This window comes from Notolepis coatsorum (assembly GCF_963971535.1).
Source record: "Notolepis coatsorum genome assembly, chromosome: 18".
Lineage (NCBI taxonomy): Eukaryota > Metazoa > Chordata > Actinopteri > Aulopiformes > Paralepididae > Notolepis > Notolepis coatsorum.
In genome coordinates, this window is record NC_140182.1 from 72,620,929 (window position 1) to 72,640,654 (window position 19,726).

A 19,726-nucleotide genomic window follows, 5' to 3' on the forward strand; every position below is an offset into this window, starting at 1 on the left:
AGGATAGTATGCTGTGGTTAATATTGTGATATTATTCAGGATACACCATTCTGTTTTTAATATTGTGATATTATTCATGCTGTGATGTGAATGCCGTCCATGTTAGTTTACCTTCAATGGAGAAGTGCATTAAATAATTTAAATGCAAAGAAAAGTGTCCTCTGTTCTTTCATTTCAGAATCGTCTATCGCAGAACACATTCCATTGTGGGCAGAGTGTATGCTTGGTTTCATTCCAGCCTTGCCTAAACACTAGCTGATGATTTCACTAATTGGCTCACCTCTTCAACTAACTCACCTGGTGTAATGTGTAGTTAAAATGAAAACTTGGCCCACGATGGAATGAGTTTGAGACCCCTGGTCTATCCCTTTAAAAAAAATTACTTTTACTTTTTAGTACTTAAGTACATTTAAAAGTAGGACTTTTTTACTTTTACTCAAGTGTGTTTTTAGCCAGATACTTTGACTTTTACTTGAGTCAGATTTTGAGACAGTACCCATACTTTCACTTAAGTATAATTTATGGGTACTTTTTACACCCCATGCTGCTATGACACCTGCATTTCCCCAAGGGGATCAATAAAGGAATATCTTATCTTCTACCTAAAGAAGAGGCAATGATAGAATGCTTTACAGACTGATTGAACACTGATCTCTCTCTAGATGCACAGAAACCAGCACAGATCAGTACCATCCACAGTAGCCCTTGCTGTTTCCAAGGCGATGGCAGACCATGACCCTCCAGGAGAGATCATTCTACAGAGGACAACACTGCTGCAGGTTAACTTTTAAAGTCCCCATGAAACGGCTAGCAGAATACTATTTGATTCCACATATTTATGTGTTTCCTGTAAAAACAGGAAGCTAGGGAGGGACTTGTCGTGGATATTGATTCACATTTACAGTCGCCAATAGTGCTGAATGTGCATTACGGTCGAGCAAGCTAATGTTAGCAACATAGGTTAGCAACATGATGCAACATTGGTAACATTAGCTAGCAAGCTAACATTGAACATTTGTATTTTAGTTAAAGAGGCAGAGTTACAGTGTCAGTTACAGTGTGCTGTAAATGTCACTCTAGAAAGCATTTCATTGGATGCTAAATTAGTATATGCCCCCCTGTGCTGGATGACTCATCCATTGGATTTCGTTTTCCAGGAAAATACAAACATCTATTTTTATTTCATGGGGCCTTTAAAAAGAGTTCACAGAAGATTAATAAATAACTGACTTTTAGTTACATTTCAAAACGACTGGACCTACTGTATATATTCCCTTGTTTTGTTTTTTAACAGGAGGAGTTGAACAGCAGTGAGTGCGGGTGGGCTCTGCTAGTCACAGAGTCAGATCCTCAGGTTCTCAGCTTTTTACTGTGGACCTGGTTGGAGAAGCTAAAGGTTAGTAGGATCAGATTATATAGAGTGCCATAACCGCAGCCATCACCTATCTCCTCAGGACTCCAGAGGACCAGAGGTTATATATAGGACATTGTACCTATCTCCTCAGAACTCTAGAGATGATATAGGACACCTTAGCTATCTCCTCAGGACTCCAGAGGTTATGACATCTTAGCTATCTCTAGTAGAAAAGACTCACGCACATCCAAAGTATAGTCACGGGTGCTCGACTCAAATAGATATGTAAGGTTGTGGAAAAAAAGTCAGCACACCGTCTGCCGCGTTCCCAAGTTTAATTTACTTTAACACAACGTTTCGGCCTGTGGCCTTTGTCGTGTGACTCCAGAGGTTATATACAGGACATCTTACCTATCTCCTCAGGAATCCAGAGGTTATATATAGGACATCTTACATAACTCCTCAGGACTCCAGAGGTTATATACAGGACATCTTACCTATCTCCTCAGGACTCCAGAGGTGATATATAGGACATCTTAGCTATCTCCTCAGGACTCCAGAGGTGATATAGGACATCTTACCTATCTCCTCAGGACTCCAGAGGTGATATAGGACATCTAACCTATCTCATCAGGACTCCAGAGGTGATATAGGACATCTTACCTATCTCACCTTACCTGTCTCTTCAACCTCTCTCGCCTTCCTCTTTTCCAGGAGCCTGTTCTGAGTGCAGAGGATTCCGACAGGCTGACTTCAGGAGCAAACCATCAGAGTCCTCTCAGTGTGTTGAAGAAGGTAGCGATGCCCAGTCGGTAATATTTAGATGTTTAGAGTTGTGGCCTTCTGCTGAGGGAACCTCAGTGGCAAAGAACCTGAAGTCATCTGCTTCCTTACAGCCCCAGCGTCACACCACCGCTTGTCTTTTGAGCTGTGTTGCCACGGTGACCAGCCTGTGTCCCCACAGAGAAGACGGTGTGCTGCGACGCCTCATAAGGGCACTTACCAGAGTAAGTGTGTGAGCGAGTATACTGTGTGTGTGTGTGTGTGTGTGTGTGTGTGTGTGTGTGTGTGTGTGTGTGTGTGTGTGTGTGTGTGTGTGTGTGTGTGTGTGTGTGTGTGTGTGTGTGTGTGTGTGTGTGTGTGTGTGTGTGTGTGTGTGTGTGTGTGTGTGTGTGTGTGTGTGTGTGTGGTGTGTGGTGTGTGGTGTGTGTGTGGTGTGTGTGTGTGTCATTACAAACCCACAAACATACGGGTATATTATGAGAGGTTGATCATGATGCCAGCAGCAGCGTAACTAAGTGGTAAGAGTAGGCAAGAGATATGTATAGATATAAATGGCTGCATTTATATAGCAGCTTTTATCCAAAGCGCTTTACAATTTGTTCCTCACATTTCACAGTGCAGGCAACCATGCAAGGTGCCAACCTGCTCATCAGGAGCAATTAGTTAAGTGTCTTGCTCAAGGACACTTAGACACGCTGCCCAAGGGGAATGGGAATTGAACCGGGAACCTCCGACTGCTCTACCTCCCGAGCCACTGTTGCCCCATATATATATAGTATCTACAGATATGTAAAAGGATATAAGATATAGATAAGGATATAGATATAGTATACAGATATGTAAAAAGAATTATATGCAGGTATGTACAGACAGATGTGGATAGATATACGGTAGCTATTCTGTCTTTACCCGCTCCCTCGGCTCTGGACACTCAAACACACTCCAACCTATTACAGGACACACCTGCTCAGCTGCTCCTCAGCTGTGGAATGCCGTCCCCGACCATCTGAGAGCACCACAGTCCGTTGAGGTTTTTAATAAAAAGGGCCTAAAAACATATCCTTTTAACAAGGCATTTGCCTGAATTATTCTTTTATTTTTACTTTTTTAGATTTTGATCTGTATGTTTCTTCCATTTCATTGGTTGTTTTATTAATTTTAATTGTTTATCTATTTCATTTAATTTTTTATATTTATCTCCTGTAGCACTTTGAGATTGTCACAAATATAAAGTGCGTTACAAAATGAATTTATTATTATTATTTACCCAACAGCGCCCTCAAGAGGAGATGGGGAACCATGCAACCTTGATGAAAACCCTGAAGAACTAATACATTTACATTTAGTCATTTAGCTGACGCTTTCATCCAAAGCGACTTACAAATTCTGTACGACAAGTCATCAGGAAAGGTACAACTCTATCAGCTGAGTAACAATGTTCATCAAAGTGTTGAGTGCTACAGTGTAGGTTAGTATATTAGGACAAGTGGGGGGGCGGAGCTGAGCGATCATGGAGTAGACGTGTTTCACGTGAGCTCCCTTCTACCGTGCAGAATATACGTTTCTCCCCATTAGTCCTTATTTTATTTTTATTTGTTTTTTGTCTGCTTGTTGAGTCGTCGTGTTTCAAATACTGTAGTCGACTTTTTTCGACTTTCTGCGATGTCGGTGGTGGAAACCAGATCCATGAGCGCCCCAGCCGGCAAACCACCACCGGGCCTGGCCGCACCATCGCCCGGTGTCGGTGAGATAAGCGAAGCTGTGCTCTTGGTCATGACCAAGCTCCATGCAGAATCTGAGACACGCTTCGCTGAAGCACAAAAGAAAGTGCTGGCGGATTTTTGTGATAACCTTCATCGAGAGATATCAGAAGAAATAAGATTGGCGGTCGTCCCGCTGACAAGATGGAGTCGCTGCACGCTGTCTCCTCGGCTAATGCTATCGAACTAGCTGCGCTATCGACGGAGGTATCATTACAGGGCGAGAAGATGGTGGATCTAGAGTCCTCCCTGCTGGCTAGGCAGGCTGAAGTTACCAAACTACAGTCGGTAATTGTGGAAATGCAGTCCCGGGAGAGACGCTACAACATCAGGATTGTTGGAGTACCGGAGGGCAACGGGGAAGGCCGTCTCTCTGAGACCATGCCGGAATTGCTGCAAAAAATACTGGGGAATGACGTCCTCTCCTCCCCTCCCGTCTGTGAGTCGGCCTACAGAGCGGGCAGGTCCACTCCTGGTGTGAACAAGGAGCCGAGGCCCATCATCGTCAAGCTGAACAGGCTTCAGCAGAGGGAACTCATCATGCGGTCGGCTCGGGCCAGAAGGGGTAATCTAAGGCTTGGCGATCACAAAGTGGCCATTTTCGAAGACTTTACACCAGAGGTTCAAGCACAGAGAGGCGAATACAAAGTGGTCCTGTCCAAGCTATGGAAACTAGGCCTGAGGCCCACGCTATTCGCTCCCGCGAAATTATCTGTGTTGGATAAGGTCGATGGTCGGCGTTCATTTTGGTCGTTGGCTAAAGCGAAGGAATATCTCGAGGGGATACCCGAGACTGTAGCTTGATAACTATATCGGGTGAGTGACTTGGCGATGTGGGCCGGAATACATTGTTAGGGCCGGCTATTCACAAACACTTGCTGTCATGCCCAGACATGCTAACTGCTAACTGCCCATCCAACTAGCGGGGCTTCCCAATGACTTCTGTTACTTGCTAAAGCTGACCTCATGGTCGTACTTGTGTATCGCCTCTTTGGAAGCTAACGAGCTAGCTGAACAATGTACATAATAGACTAACGTGCTATCCGGATTCATCACTAGCTTACGCGCTAGCCTCGGGCTAGCTAGCGGGCTGCGTCTAACGTCTGCGCTGATACATTCGAGACCCGTTAATATTTACACACTTTGGTTGTTGTTGCTGTTTAAGTGTCATCGGTTCGCACAATTCAACGGTGATCGGGTCCCTAACTAACTTCTTGTATGCTTTTATTTTTATATCCAGGTTGTTTTGAGCTTTGGGCTCCGGTAGGAGAAGATCGGTTGAATATATATATAAACAATATATGATAACAGGTTGTGTCAGGTATTGTTTATTACCATCCCCGGGTTAATGAATGTGTTTAATTCTATTCTTACAAAGGTTATGTTGAGTTATTATATAATAATGACTATTTTTTCCATTATAGTTATCTCATGTTAGGGCCAAGGCTCACGGTGGTTTTCGACCGATATCTTTATTGAAACAATATATGATAACAGGTTGTGTCAGATATTGCATTACCATCCCCGGGTTAATGAATGTGTTTAATGCTATTCTTACATAAGTTATGTTGAGTTATTATATAATAATGACTATTTTTTGCATTACAGTTATCTCATGTTAGGGCCAAGGCTCACGGTGGTTTTCGACCGATATCTTTATTGAAACAATATATGATAACAGGTTGTGTCAGGTATTGCATTACCATCCCCGGGTTAATGAATGTGTTTAATTCTATTCTTACATAGGTTATGTCATTCCAACCGTTGTGCCTGTTCAGAGGGGCTGTTTACAGGTGTGCACTTTGACCATAATCCCCCTTTTTTCCCTTTATTTTATTGTCGTTGTTTAAATGACATCTGTCTGCACAATTTACCTGTGATCCGATCCTGCCTTAGACTATATGCTGGTATGCTTTAATTTAATTTTGTTTTGAATTTTCCTTTATCCATTTGTGCTATAACATTGCGACGTTGATGCGCAGACTCGGAAATAGATGGTTGCAGGGGTGATGTTGAGTTATTATATAATAATGGCTATTTTTTCCATTATGGTTATCTCATGTTAGGGCCAAGGCTCAGGTGGTTTTCGACCGATATCTTTATTGGAATTTTATTTTTATTATTATTAATTGTGTTTATTGGACTAGTGGGGGTTTAATCAGGGGTTTATCTAGAGGGGGGTCGGAGTGGGGAGCGTCTTATTGAATCCATGACTCCAGTGGGAAATGATAGGAAGATGACCATCCTTAGTGGATGGGGCATAGGGAGGGTATTGGAGAGTGGGTATAGGAGGACTTATAATAGGACGGGTGGGTTAGGGTTTAGAGTAGAAGGAGGGGGGGTTGTAACTGGGGTGGGATTTTTATGTGTTTTATGTACTGTTGTCTTATATGTGTGTAATTGTTCCTCCTCTGAACTCCTGGGACTGACCGTCTGGGCCCGCCTGGATCAGCGCCTCTGTACTCAGCCTGGCTGCACTGGTATGTTCTCTACGCATTTAGACAAACTCGACCATGGCTAAATTGAATATTTTAATTTGGAACGCAGGAGGTCTTAACGCCCCACACAAGCGTGCCAGTGTCCTTTGGTTATTGAAGAGAAGAAATATTGACATTGCTCTCCTTAGTGAGACGCATTTATTGGTGGGTGATGTGTCAAGGCTAGCAAATCGACAATATCATGTTATCTCCTCATCCTCAGCCGATGATAAGACGAAAGGAGTCGTCATAGTTACAAGACGTAACCTTGATATCAAAGTCCTGGATGTGTGGTCGGACACGGAGGGAAGGATTACTATAGCAAAAGTTGAGTTCTCTCATAGGAAGATGGCAATAATAGCATTGTATGCCCCTAACACATTTGATTCAGCGTTCTATAATACAATCACGAAGAATATGTTGGAACTTACTGGATACACTCTCATTGTGGGTGGCGATTTTAATGCGTGCTGGGATGCGGAGATGGATAGGTCCGGATCCTCTGAAACAAGCGACCAAAAACGGTCCTCTAAGGCCCTCAGGATGTGGGCCCAGGACACTGGGCTCGCAGACCTATGGCGCTTATCCAATCCCACCCTCAAGGATTACTCTCACCTGTCTGCCAGACACAAAACCTTCTCTCGAATAGACTATGCATTCGCATCCCCTAATTTGTTTGATAGTTTCGACGTCTCATTGGTTCCCCTGGCTCTCTCGGACCACAAGGGGATTTTCCTTGTGGCAACCTTTGGCAGGCTCTCCACGAGAGCTCCCAGGTGGCGTTTTAACTCAACCTTATTAAAGAACGATGATTTCTGCTCTGAGTTCAGGAGTAAACTAGCTGAATTCTTGCAGATCAATGTTGGCACGGTCGATGACCCCAGGGTCCTATGGAACGCACTGAAAGGATTTATCAGGGGTCATGTCACACTTTTCTCCTCCAACTTACGTAAATCCCGATCAAAAAAACTAGAAGGACTGGAAACATTATAATATGCGGATCTATACGCATCTTTGCAAACTAACTATAGTGAACGACTAAACACACAACGTAAGATAGTCAAGAAGGAAATAAACTCCATACTTAAACAACAGTCTGAGTTCTTGATACATAGGACAAGGCAAAATTACTACTTTAACGGCTCCAGGCCTAGCCATCTATTGGCAATGCAAATACGTTCGAAAGATCATTTCTCGGATATCCCCTCGATCAAGACGCGACAGGGTACAATCACTACTGATTCGAAAAAGATCAACAACACTTTTAAAGAGTTTTACTCACAGTTATATAGCTCAGAGGTTAATCTCGACGACTCTAAATTTGAATCGTTCATTGGCGGGCTTGAGATACCCCACATTTCTGAGGAAGAGGCTAAGGAACTGGGGAAACCGATCACCCTTATGGAACTAAGGGAGACGATCGCTGAAATGCAGAGGGGTAAGGCACCAGGCTGGGATGGTATTCCACCCGAGGTGTATTTAGCTTTCTGTGACCAACTGGGCCCATTGATGCTCGATATGATCAATTACGCTATCGAACAGGGGGAGTTCTCAAGAGATGTCAACATGGCACTGATTTCTTTACTTCTCAAGAAGGACAAAGATCCCAATGATTGTGGTAGCTATAGGCCCTTGAGTCTTCTCTGGGCCGATTTAAAAGTGTTTTCCAAGGTGCTGGCCCGCCGCCTGCAGAGATTTATGACGGTATTGGTACACTGCGATCAAACTGGTTTTATCCCGGGGCGCCTGGCTGCAGATAATCTTAGGAGGCTGTTGCATGTAGTCGATAACAGTAAAGACAATACAGCTCCGTCCACTGTTCTGTCTTTGGATGCCATGAAGGCGTTTGACAGACTAGAATGGTCATACCTGTGGAAGGTACTTGAGGTCATGGGTCTGGGAAAGAATTTTATTCATATGATTAAAGTCCTGTATGCCTCGCCGTTGGCAATGATACTGACAGGCAAAAACTGTTCCACACTTTTCCCAGTCTCCAGATCTTCTAGACAGGGTTGTCCTCTGAGCCCGGGACTATTCGCGCTTTCCCTCGAACCATTGGCCCAATTTATTAGGCAATCAGAGGACATCGTCCCCATAATGATCAATAATACACCACACAAAATTGCTCTCTATGCGGATGACCTACTGATTTTTATGGATGACCCTTCCCGGTCGGCCACAAAATTATTGGAAATAATCGACGACTTTGGTAAATTGTCAGGCTTTAAGATTAACTGGAACAAATCAGCCTGCCTACCTCTTAATGAGCTGGCCAAGGCGGTGCGATTACCAGCTGATATCCCCATAGTGGAACATTTTAAATACTTAGGTATAGAGATATTCCCCACGCTGAGTCAAACTACTAAGTACAACTTCACGGGTACTTATGATAAAATACGCCAGGATCTAGACAGATGGTCGTCCCTTCCTAACTCCTTACAAGCCCGAGCTTCCATAATCAAAATGAACGTTCTGCCTAGGATAAATTTTGTTAGCTCAATGCTCCCCCTGCCCCCTCCAATAGACCACTGGCGCAAGGTACAATTGATGGTATCTAAGTTTATCTGGAATAACAAACGCCCGAGAATCAAAAGAGCTACTACTCAACGTAGGAAACAAGATGGGGGCCTCGCAATCCCTGATTTTAAGCTTTATTTCTGGTCCTTCTCACTGAGACCTCTGATGTGCTGGCTAGACCCTGTAGATGCTGTATCTTGGCGCTCCTTAGAAGCGGCGGCGGTCTCACTGCTAAGATTGCAGGATGTGGTGTACTCCACTGTCTCTATTTCGAAATGCCGGCTGAGGTATGGACCGATCATAACTCACGTGATCCAAACGTGGCGTAATGTACAGAGGTCGTGTGGGGTTAAATGCCCATGGCACCTGGACTCTCCGATTTTTAATAACCAGCAATTACTTGTTGGGCACAAGCCGGTTAATATTCCTCAATGGCAAAGGAGGGGGGTGCATACTTTGGAGGATATTTATGATAAGAACGGCCTCCGTGCGTTTCAGGACTTAAGAGAATTTTATGATCTTCCCGGCGAGTCCTTTTTTCTTTATCTTCAACTAAGGTCAGCACTGAGGGCGCATGGCGTGCCGTGGGCTCAAGCTTTGCACCCACACCCCTTCCTCAGGCTCATAGTGGACAGGACGACCTCCAGAGGGTTTGTCTCAGACTTTTATATGCTCTTAATTCAATCCACGTATAGAAATCTATCATTGGATACAATCTGGCGTCACCAGCAAATTAATTTTAATTATATTCATAGGACCTATCTTACACCTAGGAAGCTATTTGCTATGGGACTGATAACCGACTCTCGGTGCACTTTGTGCTCTCAAAAGGCCACTGGCACTTATATGCATATGTATTGGGATTGCCCACCAGTGGCCCACTTCTGGAGGTCAATAACGGACAAACTTTCAGATCTGTGTGGCTTAACTATCCCATTCACAGCTGTTACGCTACTCCTGAACGATATAACGACACTACCTGCGTCCGTTCAACTAAAAAGGGTTGTCCTAGCGGGTGTCACAGCAGCGAAGAAGCTAATAGCAATGAGATGGAAGGAGCCTGAGAAGCTTACAGTGATTAACTGGTCCCTAACACTATTGGATGTGATTTATCTGGAGATATCCACGGCGCGGGTGATTGGGGTGGGACAGGCAGGTATTGACCTGTGGTTTGCAGCAGCCGAAAAGGTCAGGACCGCCGTGTGCGGCTGAGCGGGGTTGAGGTGCGTGTTCGGGTGAGTCCGGCGGTCTCTTGGGAGGGGGAGGAGGAAATGTTTTGTCTGTCTTGTCTTTTGTCTTGTCATCTTGAGTTTAGCTGGGGATATTATGGGGGGGCAGCTATTTAACTATTTCTTCACTGTTTGGCCACTTTTACACGGTCTCTGTGAGTCTATGGAACACCTACAGGTTTTTGTTTTTTCATGAAGGTTCATTGCTCTGTTTTCGGGTCGTGTTCTCAAAAAATGGTCCTTGTGGTGGATTGGAGATGTACGTTTTATTAATATAGGGTCACACGGCCGGGAATCGGGGCTGAACACTGGGAAAGACCATTTATTAGATAGTACCCCTTGGAATTAAATTTAGAAGGTTGAACTCTGTTTTCTTTTCTCTTTGTCTGTATAAATTGTTAGTCTGTATTATTATTGTTTTTGTTATTTTCTTGTGAAGTTCTATGTATTGTGATTGTGGTTAATGTGTTGTCTTGTTTCATGTGAATAATAATAAAAATAATTGATCAAAAAAAAAAGTATATTAGGACAAGTAAGGTTAGTTAGGGTTAGATTTTTTTTATTGACATTTTTTTTTCATTTCAGATTATTTTATTTATTTAACCTTTATTTACCCAGGGTAGGTTTGCTGAGCACGGAAGCTCTTTTTCAGCTACACCCTGCTTCACATTCACACAGTTCCATTCACACCGTTCCATTCACACCTGGGAGCTGCCCAGTACAGCCACAGTCTGACACCATTGGCCACTGAGCAACTCCACTGGAGCAGTTGGGGGTTTAGTGCCTTGCTCAATGGCACTTCAGCGGTTGGTGTTAAGGGTATGGGAGAGAGTTATTCATTCAATTCCCCAGCCCAGATTTTTCCTGCCGGTCCAGGGGATCGAACCTGCGACTGTCCGGTGACAAACCCGCTTCTCTAACCTTTAGGCCACCACTGCCCTGGTTGAAGAAGTGCGTCTTTAGTCGACGGCGAAAGATTGGACGGGTTTCGGCTGTCCTAACTATGGTGGGCAGTTCATTCCACCATTGTGGGGCAAGGATTGAGAAAAGGCGGCTTCTCCTTGATGACCCTCCCGGAGCTCGGATAGGAGTGGGTCTGAGGGTGTGTAGTTAGAGACCATTGACCGGAGGTAAGCGGGAGCGGTTCCCTTTGCCGCACGGTATACCAGGTCGAGGGCCTTGAAGCGGTTTCGTGCAGCAATGGGGAGCCAGTGCAGGTCCCTAAGAAGTGTGGTGACATGGGCTGACTTCGGTAGGTTTGAGATCAAGCGGCCGCTGCGTTCTGAATGAGTTGAAGAGGCTTGGTGGCAGTGGTCGGAAGGCCAGCAAGCAGTGCATTGCAGTAGTCGAGGTGGGAGATGACTGTTGATTGGACAAGGAGTTGGGTGGCTTCTTTTGTCAGGAAGGGGCGGATCCTTCTGACATTGCTCGGGAGGAATCTGCAGGTTCTGGTTGTCGCTGTGATGTGAGCGGAGAAGTTCAACTGGTCGTCGAGGACAACACCAAGGTTCTTGGCGGTTGGTGACGCGGTCACAGCTGCATTCTCGACTGTGATGGAAAGGTTGGTCAGGGGGGAGGATTTGGCCGGCAGGTGGAGCAATTCTGTTTTGCTTAGGTTCAGTTTGAGGTGGTTGGTCGTCATCCAGGCAAAGATGTCGGACAGACAGGCCGAGATCCGCTCAGAGACGTGGATATCTGAGGGAGGGAAGGAGAGGAAGAGTTGAGTATCATCGGCATAGCAATGATACGAGAAGGCATGAGACGTGATAATGTTACCCAGTGATTTAGTGTAGAGGGAGAAGAGAAGGGGTCCTAGGACCGAGCCCTGGGGGACACCCGTCCACAGGGGGCGGGTGGCCGACAGGGTCCCTCTCCATGACACTTGGTAGGAGCGGTCATTGAGGTATGATGTCAGCCATGTCAGCATAGAGCCAGCCACTCCCATTCCTGCGAGGGCCGCGAGGAGGATCTGATGGTTGACTGTGTCGAAGGCTGCAGATAGATCTAGGTCCGGAGAATCGGGACAGAGGAGAGGCCTTTCGCTTTTGCTAAGTGAAGTGCCTCTGTGACCACAATGAGGGCCGTTTCTGTGGAGTGGCCAGTCCTGAAGCCTGACTGATTAGGGTCTAGGAGGTCATTCTGTAAGAGATAAGCAGTAAGTTGGTTGGATACATTACGTTCAAGCGTTTTAGAAAGGAAGGAGAGAAGAGACAGGACGATAGTTGCCTATGATGCCGTATGACGGTGGGGTTCATAATAATAATAATAATAATTCATTTAATTTATATAGCGCTTCTCAATAACCCGAAGTCGCTGACAGTAGTCGGGAGCAGGGGTACAAACAAAGAGGCGAAAGCAATCATGTTTTTTTTTTATGAGCGGTGTGACTCTGGCTTGTTTTAGGGAGGTGGGGACCACCCCCGAGTTGAGGGAGGAGTTGATGGTTGCAGTTAGGAATGGGAGGATGTCTGGTGCTATGGTCTGGAGGAGTGGGGAGGGTAACTGATCCAGCTGGCATGTAGTCGGACGGTTCGACGTCACCAGTGTCAGGGTCTCAGCTTCTGTAATGGGAGAGAAAGATGACAGAGTGAAGGATGAGGTTTTCGATTCAGTATTTGGAATGGGCGTGGGTTGGGAGAAGGAGTTGCGAATGTTCTCCACTTTTTCCTCAAAGAAGATCACAAAGTCTACGGCAGAGAGAGATGAGGGTGGAGGGGGTGGGGGGGAGTGAGGAGGGAGGACATGGTAGCATGCAGTTTGCAAAGGGTCTTGGCAGAGGCCTCAACCCTATGGAGAAAGAAAGAAGCTTTGGCAGTAGTAATGGTTTTGGAGAATGTTAACAGGAGGTTGTGATATGTGGCGATGTCAGCAGTGAGGCGTGACTTTCTATACTTCCTCTCAGCCGCTCTCAGGACCTGTCTTTGTTCTCTCACTGCATCCGTCAGCCATGGACTGGGTGGGGAATGGTGGGCAGGTTTCTCAATGAGGGGACAGAGCAGAGTCGAAGGAGGTGAGAGGGCTGAGATGAGGGTGGAGGTTACTGTATCTGGGGGAGAGCAGAGAAGGTGTCACTCAAGCTGCTTCTATAGAAAGAAAAAAAAATATTTGCAATTAATCAATCAATCAATCAATTCGCGCGATTTTTATTTTGTTCCACAATTACTCATGACCCATCAATTACATCATCCAACATTGTTTAACACTTTGCATGCCACGCCCGAGATTTCTCGGGTTTACCCCCCGCCGGTTGAATGCCCACTCACGAGAATTCTCATATTTTTTGTTTACATTTTTTTTTAGCGATCTGAAATCATATTTCATCAACCAAGTCTACCGTTGGAAATTCAACTACCTCAGGCGCTCAGATGTGAAAAAAGCTCCCACTATCGTCTCCCAGGTGGTAATTCACCCTTTTGGATTGAACTCAATGGAAATGAATGAGAAAAAAAAACCTGCACTCCACATTTTACTTCTCACTCACGCAGGCATCTACCAGCTTCATGTTGGACTCTCGGAGCCGCGGGGAATATGTGTTTTACTGTATACACGGTGAATCAATAAAAAGATAGATTTTTTCGAATGGCGATCAGGAATTGGAATAATCCATTTGGATACCATCTGATCTCAGGTAAGGAATCTATGTTACAAGTCTAAGGATAATCAGACTCGTTTTCACGGATATATAAGCTTTTATGTGATTATGTGATATGGCTGTTTGACTATGCGCGCCGTCAGGAAATAGGAGAAGCGATTTTCAGCGCGCGCCACGAGCGTGCATGCGTACACATATACTATCGATAATCTAGCGTTTATTTGAAAACGATTCATAAATAGGCCGAACAATGACAACGTTCTAGAATATTCCAGTAAAAGGCGATTATCATGGAAACCTCTTTTTTCTCCGTGAAAACGAGGGGTTTTCTAAATGCTATGAAACGGAAATTAACCGATAAAAAAACAATCTGCTTCGACAATGTTGACTGGAAATAGGTCATTGATAATGCGACGGGCAGATTAGACACATAGCCATAATTTAAAACATAGATTGGGTGATATTAACGTTAACATTGAAGTGGCCTTGGGCATTCAAGGGACTAATAAGAAATTAAACTTGGGCAGTCAAACTGACAAAGACATTCGCCGTGACAGAATCGTTTTCCATTTAGTCGTTATGACGCTATCAACATATCCATTCAGTCCATGTTCACTTAAAACAGCGCACCTCCCAGCTGCTTCTATAGAAAGAATTAATTTTTTTGTTGCAATTAATCAATCAATCAATCAATTCGCGCGATTTTTATTTTGTTCCACAATGACTCATGACCCATCAATTACATCATCCAACATTGTTTAAGCAACTAAGACATTCACCGTGACAGAATCGTTTTCCATTTAGTCGTTATGACGCTATCAACATATCCATTCGTAAAGATTATTGTCCGCCATCTTGTTTTTTTCTAAAAAGTCGCACGCGGAGTGATAGTAATTCGGTTGTGGGCGGGTCCTGGGACCAAGAGCGTGGGATTATGAAAAATAACTACGTGTAAGTTGACTGTTTCAGCCAATCAGAATCGAGAAATTTGCATGCCGTATAAGTAAGGGATAACGAGGTCATTGTCGCAAAATAATTGACCGACACGGAGTTTAAAATACTGAGGCGCAGCGCCGAGGTGTTTTAAACATCAGTGAAGGTCAATTATTTTGCGACAATGATCGAGTATAGCTATACATTATCCCGCTTATTACATGGCAAACTTACTAACAATATACCTAATTCATTTTACATCGACAAGATGAGATCAAATGCAGACGCAGTTCTGTTCTGGCTCCGCTGTCATCGTCACACACACTCCGCTGTCAGTGCAGCCAGCAGGTGTGTCTGATTGGCTGCACTGATGCAGTGTGTCAGTGGCCTTGATTGCGAACACAGCTGCGCACAGTGGTCATTATTGTTCCACAGAAGTCCGTTATCGAGTAATATCGGACCTCTGACGAGCGCTATTGACCAATCACAAGCAAGCATTTCGGCGAATGTGAAAACGCCATGTAATAATGGGGGTTAGCCAGGTCTCAGTTAGAGCCAGGAGCTGTAGGCAGGGGTGTAGTTCCAGATTCTGGGCCCCATGAAAGAATGTATTTGTAGGCCCCCAGTGAATGCGAGCGCGCGTAAGCGCGCGAGCGGGAATTTTTTTGGCAATTTTTTTATTGATGAAAACGCATAATATGGTTTTCACCTATACATTCGGATCAGCAGTTCAGCACCTGCATTGTTGGTGGGTGAGCCTAGTAAAGGATGTCGCATTGCGTTCATCTTCAATGAATGGACCAATGCAATAGTCTACCAAAGCCCCCCCTCTCTCTCTATATATCTCACACACACACACACACACACGCACACTTCAGAAAGAAACATAGTATCAATGAGAGCATCAATAATACACCTGAGTGATGTCTAGTATAAAAATAAAAAAAAAAAAAAAAAAAATTGGGCCCCCCCCCCAGTGCTGGGCCCTTGGAATCATCCTAAACTACCCCCCCCCCCAGCTACGCCCCTGGCTGTAGGTTATGACATACCTGCATATAATCCTTTTTACATATCTGTAGATACTATATCTATACATATACCCTTACCTACTCTTACTAGTTACGCTGCTGTCCAGTATGACTTACTACCTGTACCTTACCCTGTATAACTGTCATTTAATACTACAACTCTCTGCATATCTGAGTATTCTGTCTTTACCCAACAGCGCCCTCAAGAGGACATAGTGAACCATGCAACCTTGATGAAAACACTGAAGAACTTTCAGGGAAACTCTTCACCACAGCCCCCTCACAAGAGCCTCCGAGGACAGCAAGCTTGATAGCAGCCTCCACCCAAACCGTTCCAAATTAGAACTGAATAGAAGGCCTTGATGTAGAAAAGCATAGCATACAATATGCCTAGCCAACGTTGAAATACAGTAAAATGCTGAAAAGCAAAGAACCTGCTATTTAGTTGTACTTTAGTTTGTACTTTAGTTTGTATATTGTATATTTTGTATAGTGTTTGGTCTTTATTCTTTTTTTTACTGTATGAAGCACAATCTCAGGGGGCTCATACGGAACCAAACATTTCACTGCAATGTACATTATTATGTGATAAAAAAAACTTGATTTATTTAAATTTAAATGGAAAGACGTCTGTGTATTTTCTATAGCCTGTTGGTGGATATAATTGCCATTGAGCATAATTAGCCATATACGTGCTTATTAAAATCTACAGTATTATTACCTCCTACATGCAAGCGGCAGCTTTCTCGTTTAATTCCTTTTGTGTCTATGCTTGAAGCCCCCCCCACATCTCACTCACACGCACACACACACTGTCTGTCCATTAAAACAATTTCTATGGCAACGTTGTCATAGTGAGCTTGACAAAAACAATCTCAGTGCCCATGTGATGTTTTAGGGAGCAGCTGCACAACAGAACAGGTCGGAGATTTTAATTGTTAATAAAGTAGACTATCATTCTTATGACAAAGAGTTTATGGCATATGATTGATTGATTGATTGAAAAGTGTATTAACAGATTGCAGAATGGGTACAGTACAGTACAGCTCAATACATACAATTGTTAAGGGGATGCAGACCAGAGAGACTTTCGTCTTGTTTACATCAGGGTCCCCCATTTTCAATTCATCATAACATAATATGACACACACGACATACAGATAGACAGTACTGCTACATCTATACATTTATGACATACCAGATTTGCAAATACATTGTTTGTGATACAAAAAGTGTCCAGAAAAAGAGGGTATATACATTTGATGTAGAAACTGTACATTGGAGGAGGTTGGGTAGGTGGGGTGGGGTTGGGTGGGTGGGTGGGGGGGGGTGGGGGCTGTACATTGGAGGTGGGGGGGGGGGGGGTTGGGTAGGGGGGGGGGGGCACTGTACACTGTACATTGGAATACTGACAAAGCCATACTTGGTCATTTACTGTACAACTGGGTTAGGACATTTGTAGGGGCCAGTTTCGAATTGCAGTCTCCCGTAGGTGTTCTTTGAGAGTGTTTTTGAAAGTGGGTAGTGATTCACATTCCTTTACAGCTTTGGGTAGGGCGTTCCACATTGATGTGGCATAATTGCGAAACGTGTTTAGTCCCTTGTTTGAGCCGAATCTGGGTTTAACATGATTTGTGGAGCTCCCTCTGGTGTTGTGATCGTGGTAATCACTGACCTTTGGGAAGTATTTTGACATGTACATGGGTACCTTGGTCGTGTAGTGTATCTTGTAGACCAGGCCCATTGCAAGTTGCTGTACTCTGTCGTCTACTTTAAGCCATCCTAGGTTGTCAAAGTGGGCAGGGGTGAGGTGGGTTCTAGGAGTCAGGTCAAGCAGTAGTCTGACTAGTTTGTTTTGAGATGTTTGTAATTTGGTTTTTAGTGCCTTTGAGGTGCTTTGGTACCATGAGGTGCAAGCATAGTTGTAGTACACTTGAATGAGTGCTCACTGCCAGAGTCTTCAGGGTATTCTTGTTTACCAGAAAGGAGATCCGGTACAACAAGAATAGAGTTCGTTGGTTGACTTTTTTTTTATTACATTGGATGCCATTTTGTCACAGGAAAGATTAGCCTCTAGGATAGAACCCAGCTAGGTAGGTAATTTCATGTTCTAGTTGTGACAATATTGTCACCTACTGTAACTGAGAAGCTTGTTATTTGAACCGAAGAGAATGGACTCTGTTTTGCCCATGTGTAGGCCTAATGATAGTTTGTTGTTGGCGAGCCATATATGCAGATTTTGCCTAGTTCCGAGCTGAGGGTTTTTTCAACCTGTAACTTGTTCTTGTCAGAGAGACCAGCAGGGCTGAGTCGTCCGCAAACAGGAACAAGTTGCAGTCACTGTCACAAGCTGACGACATGATGTAATTTGCATAAATTAGGTTGGGTTTGGAGGTACTTATTTCCTCCGACCAGGCGATCACCTGCTATATATCCCATATCCATATTGTACGGGCATGGCGCATTTGGCGCTTGACAAGTTAACTGTATCAATCAATCAACCAGCTGCTACTATATAGAATAATATAATATGTGTATTTGTTGGCAACAATCTCACTTTATCTGCAGGGGGCTAAATAAAAGAGGCATTGCCCATGTCCACCAACGCCTTTGTCAGAGTGCACTCCAGGCGAGCATTTCCACATTCTGAAGTCTACAGATTTTGGTCAGACACTTGCGCTGTACTTGAGTTGAATCTAACGAGCAATATTCTACTGATGCGTCAATGCAATGCTAAGTGATTAAATGCATGTGATCATTCAAACATTGTAAACATCTAAATTCTGCTCACAATCATGAAAGATCGCTACCAAACAGTAAGTTATGCCAAACAATTAGCTAGTTCCAGGTGTTAGACTATAATTCTCGAAGTCAACTTCCTGTCTGTTGTTGCTACGCAACTGCGGCGTGGGGGAAACACGCCCCATCCGGTTACATTGTGAACGCTTCATTTAGTGCAGAAATGGATCGGAAAAGCGGCAAATTATACACAATCGAGGGTAATTTTCTTCAGTGCATCGCCAAATAGCTGCTGTGTTACGTTTTGTACTAATAACAAAAACAGAAATCCAAATCGCAAGTTTTATACCATCAGTCACGGAGGAAAAAGGAGTAGCCTCCAGCTGCATCCGCGTTATTTTTTTTCGTAGCTGCATTTCTGGCAAGACTCTCTCTGATTGGCCGACGCCTGTTTCTACACTGGTGGAAATGAAGCAGTGAGCAATGTGATCCTAGTTTGTTTGTTGTGTACCTTGTGTAAGACAGGGTTCTATAATCAAATGTGAAATCTATCTTATTTGTCTGAAAAATCAAATATAATATCCCTGTTTTCAACATGGGCGCCGCCATTTTGTTGCTGACGTCATGGCTGACGTCATGGAGCTTGTTTGGTGTATACACTGCTGGTTAGTTGCTTATAGTGAATGGGTCAGTCGGTAAATAAAATGTTGCCTACAAAACAACGGGCCCGCGGTGGTTCTGTTTGTATTGCTCCTGGCTGTTCAAACTAATTTTACCATGTGAGAGAGAGGAAAGTTGGTTAATTTCCACAAACTACCAGTGAAAAAAACAGTGTTGTTGGCATGTTGGCTCAGGCTGGCTGCACTCAGGCGGCGTGATCAGCCTGTTGGACAGGGAATGAAGATCCCCAGAGAACACTTCATTGCCTCGGATTATGTTGTTGGGGGTGGAAGGTTTGTCCAGAAGACCACTAATCAGCTGAAGCCTGATGCGGTTCCCTCGGTCTTCGACAGACAGACCGGCGTTAGCTCTCGGGAGCGATCGCTAGCTAGTTGGCACCAGCCGGGGACCGGCGTTAGCTCTCGGGAGCGATCGCTAGCTAGTTAGCACCAGCCGGGGACCGGCGTTAGCAACCGGGAGCGTCGCGGAGCATTCAGCCTGCTGGCTACCTAGATCCACTTCAACCAGCCGAGCGTCGGGAGCTCCAGCAGCTTGTCGATGTGCTAATAGCCTGGAGCCAGCTACCGTTAGCTTGCAGAGGCTCCAGCACACCGACAAGCTGTGTAGCCAGCTACCGTTAGCTTGCAGAGGCTA

At 44.5% G+C, this 19,726-nt stretch overlaps 1 protein-coding gene across 1 annotated transcript in view; it reads left to right on the forward strand.

Annotated features, from left to right (window-relative positions):
* Positions 1-3,468, forward strand: part of LOC311245396 (protein tyrosine phosphatase domain-containing protein 1) — a gene marked incomplete at both ends in the record, with an annotated part of 58,943 nt that extends 55,475 nt beyond the window's left edge. The window contains 5 exons of the mRNA XM_084335239.1: positions 663-779; positions 1,295-1,396; positions 2,069-2,149; positions 2,251-2,361; positions 3,412-3,468. Of these exons, the coding sequence (XP_084191365.1) occupies positions 663-779; positions 1,295-1,396; positions 2,069-2,149; positions 2,251-2,361; positions 3,412-3,468 (468 nt within the window). The remainder of the gene's footprint in view (positions 1-662; positions 780-1,294; positions 1,397-2,068; positions 2,150-2,250; positions 2,362-3,411) is intronic.
* Between the last annotated feature and the right edge of the window lie 16,258 nt (positions 3,469-19,726).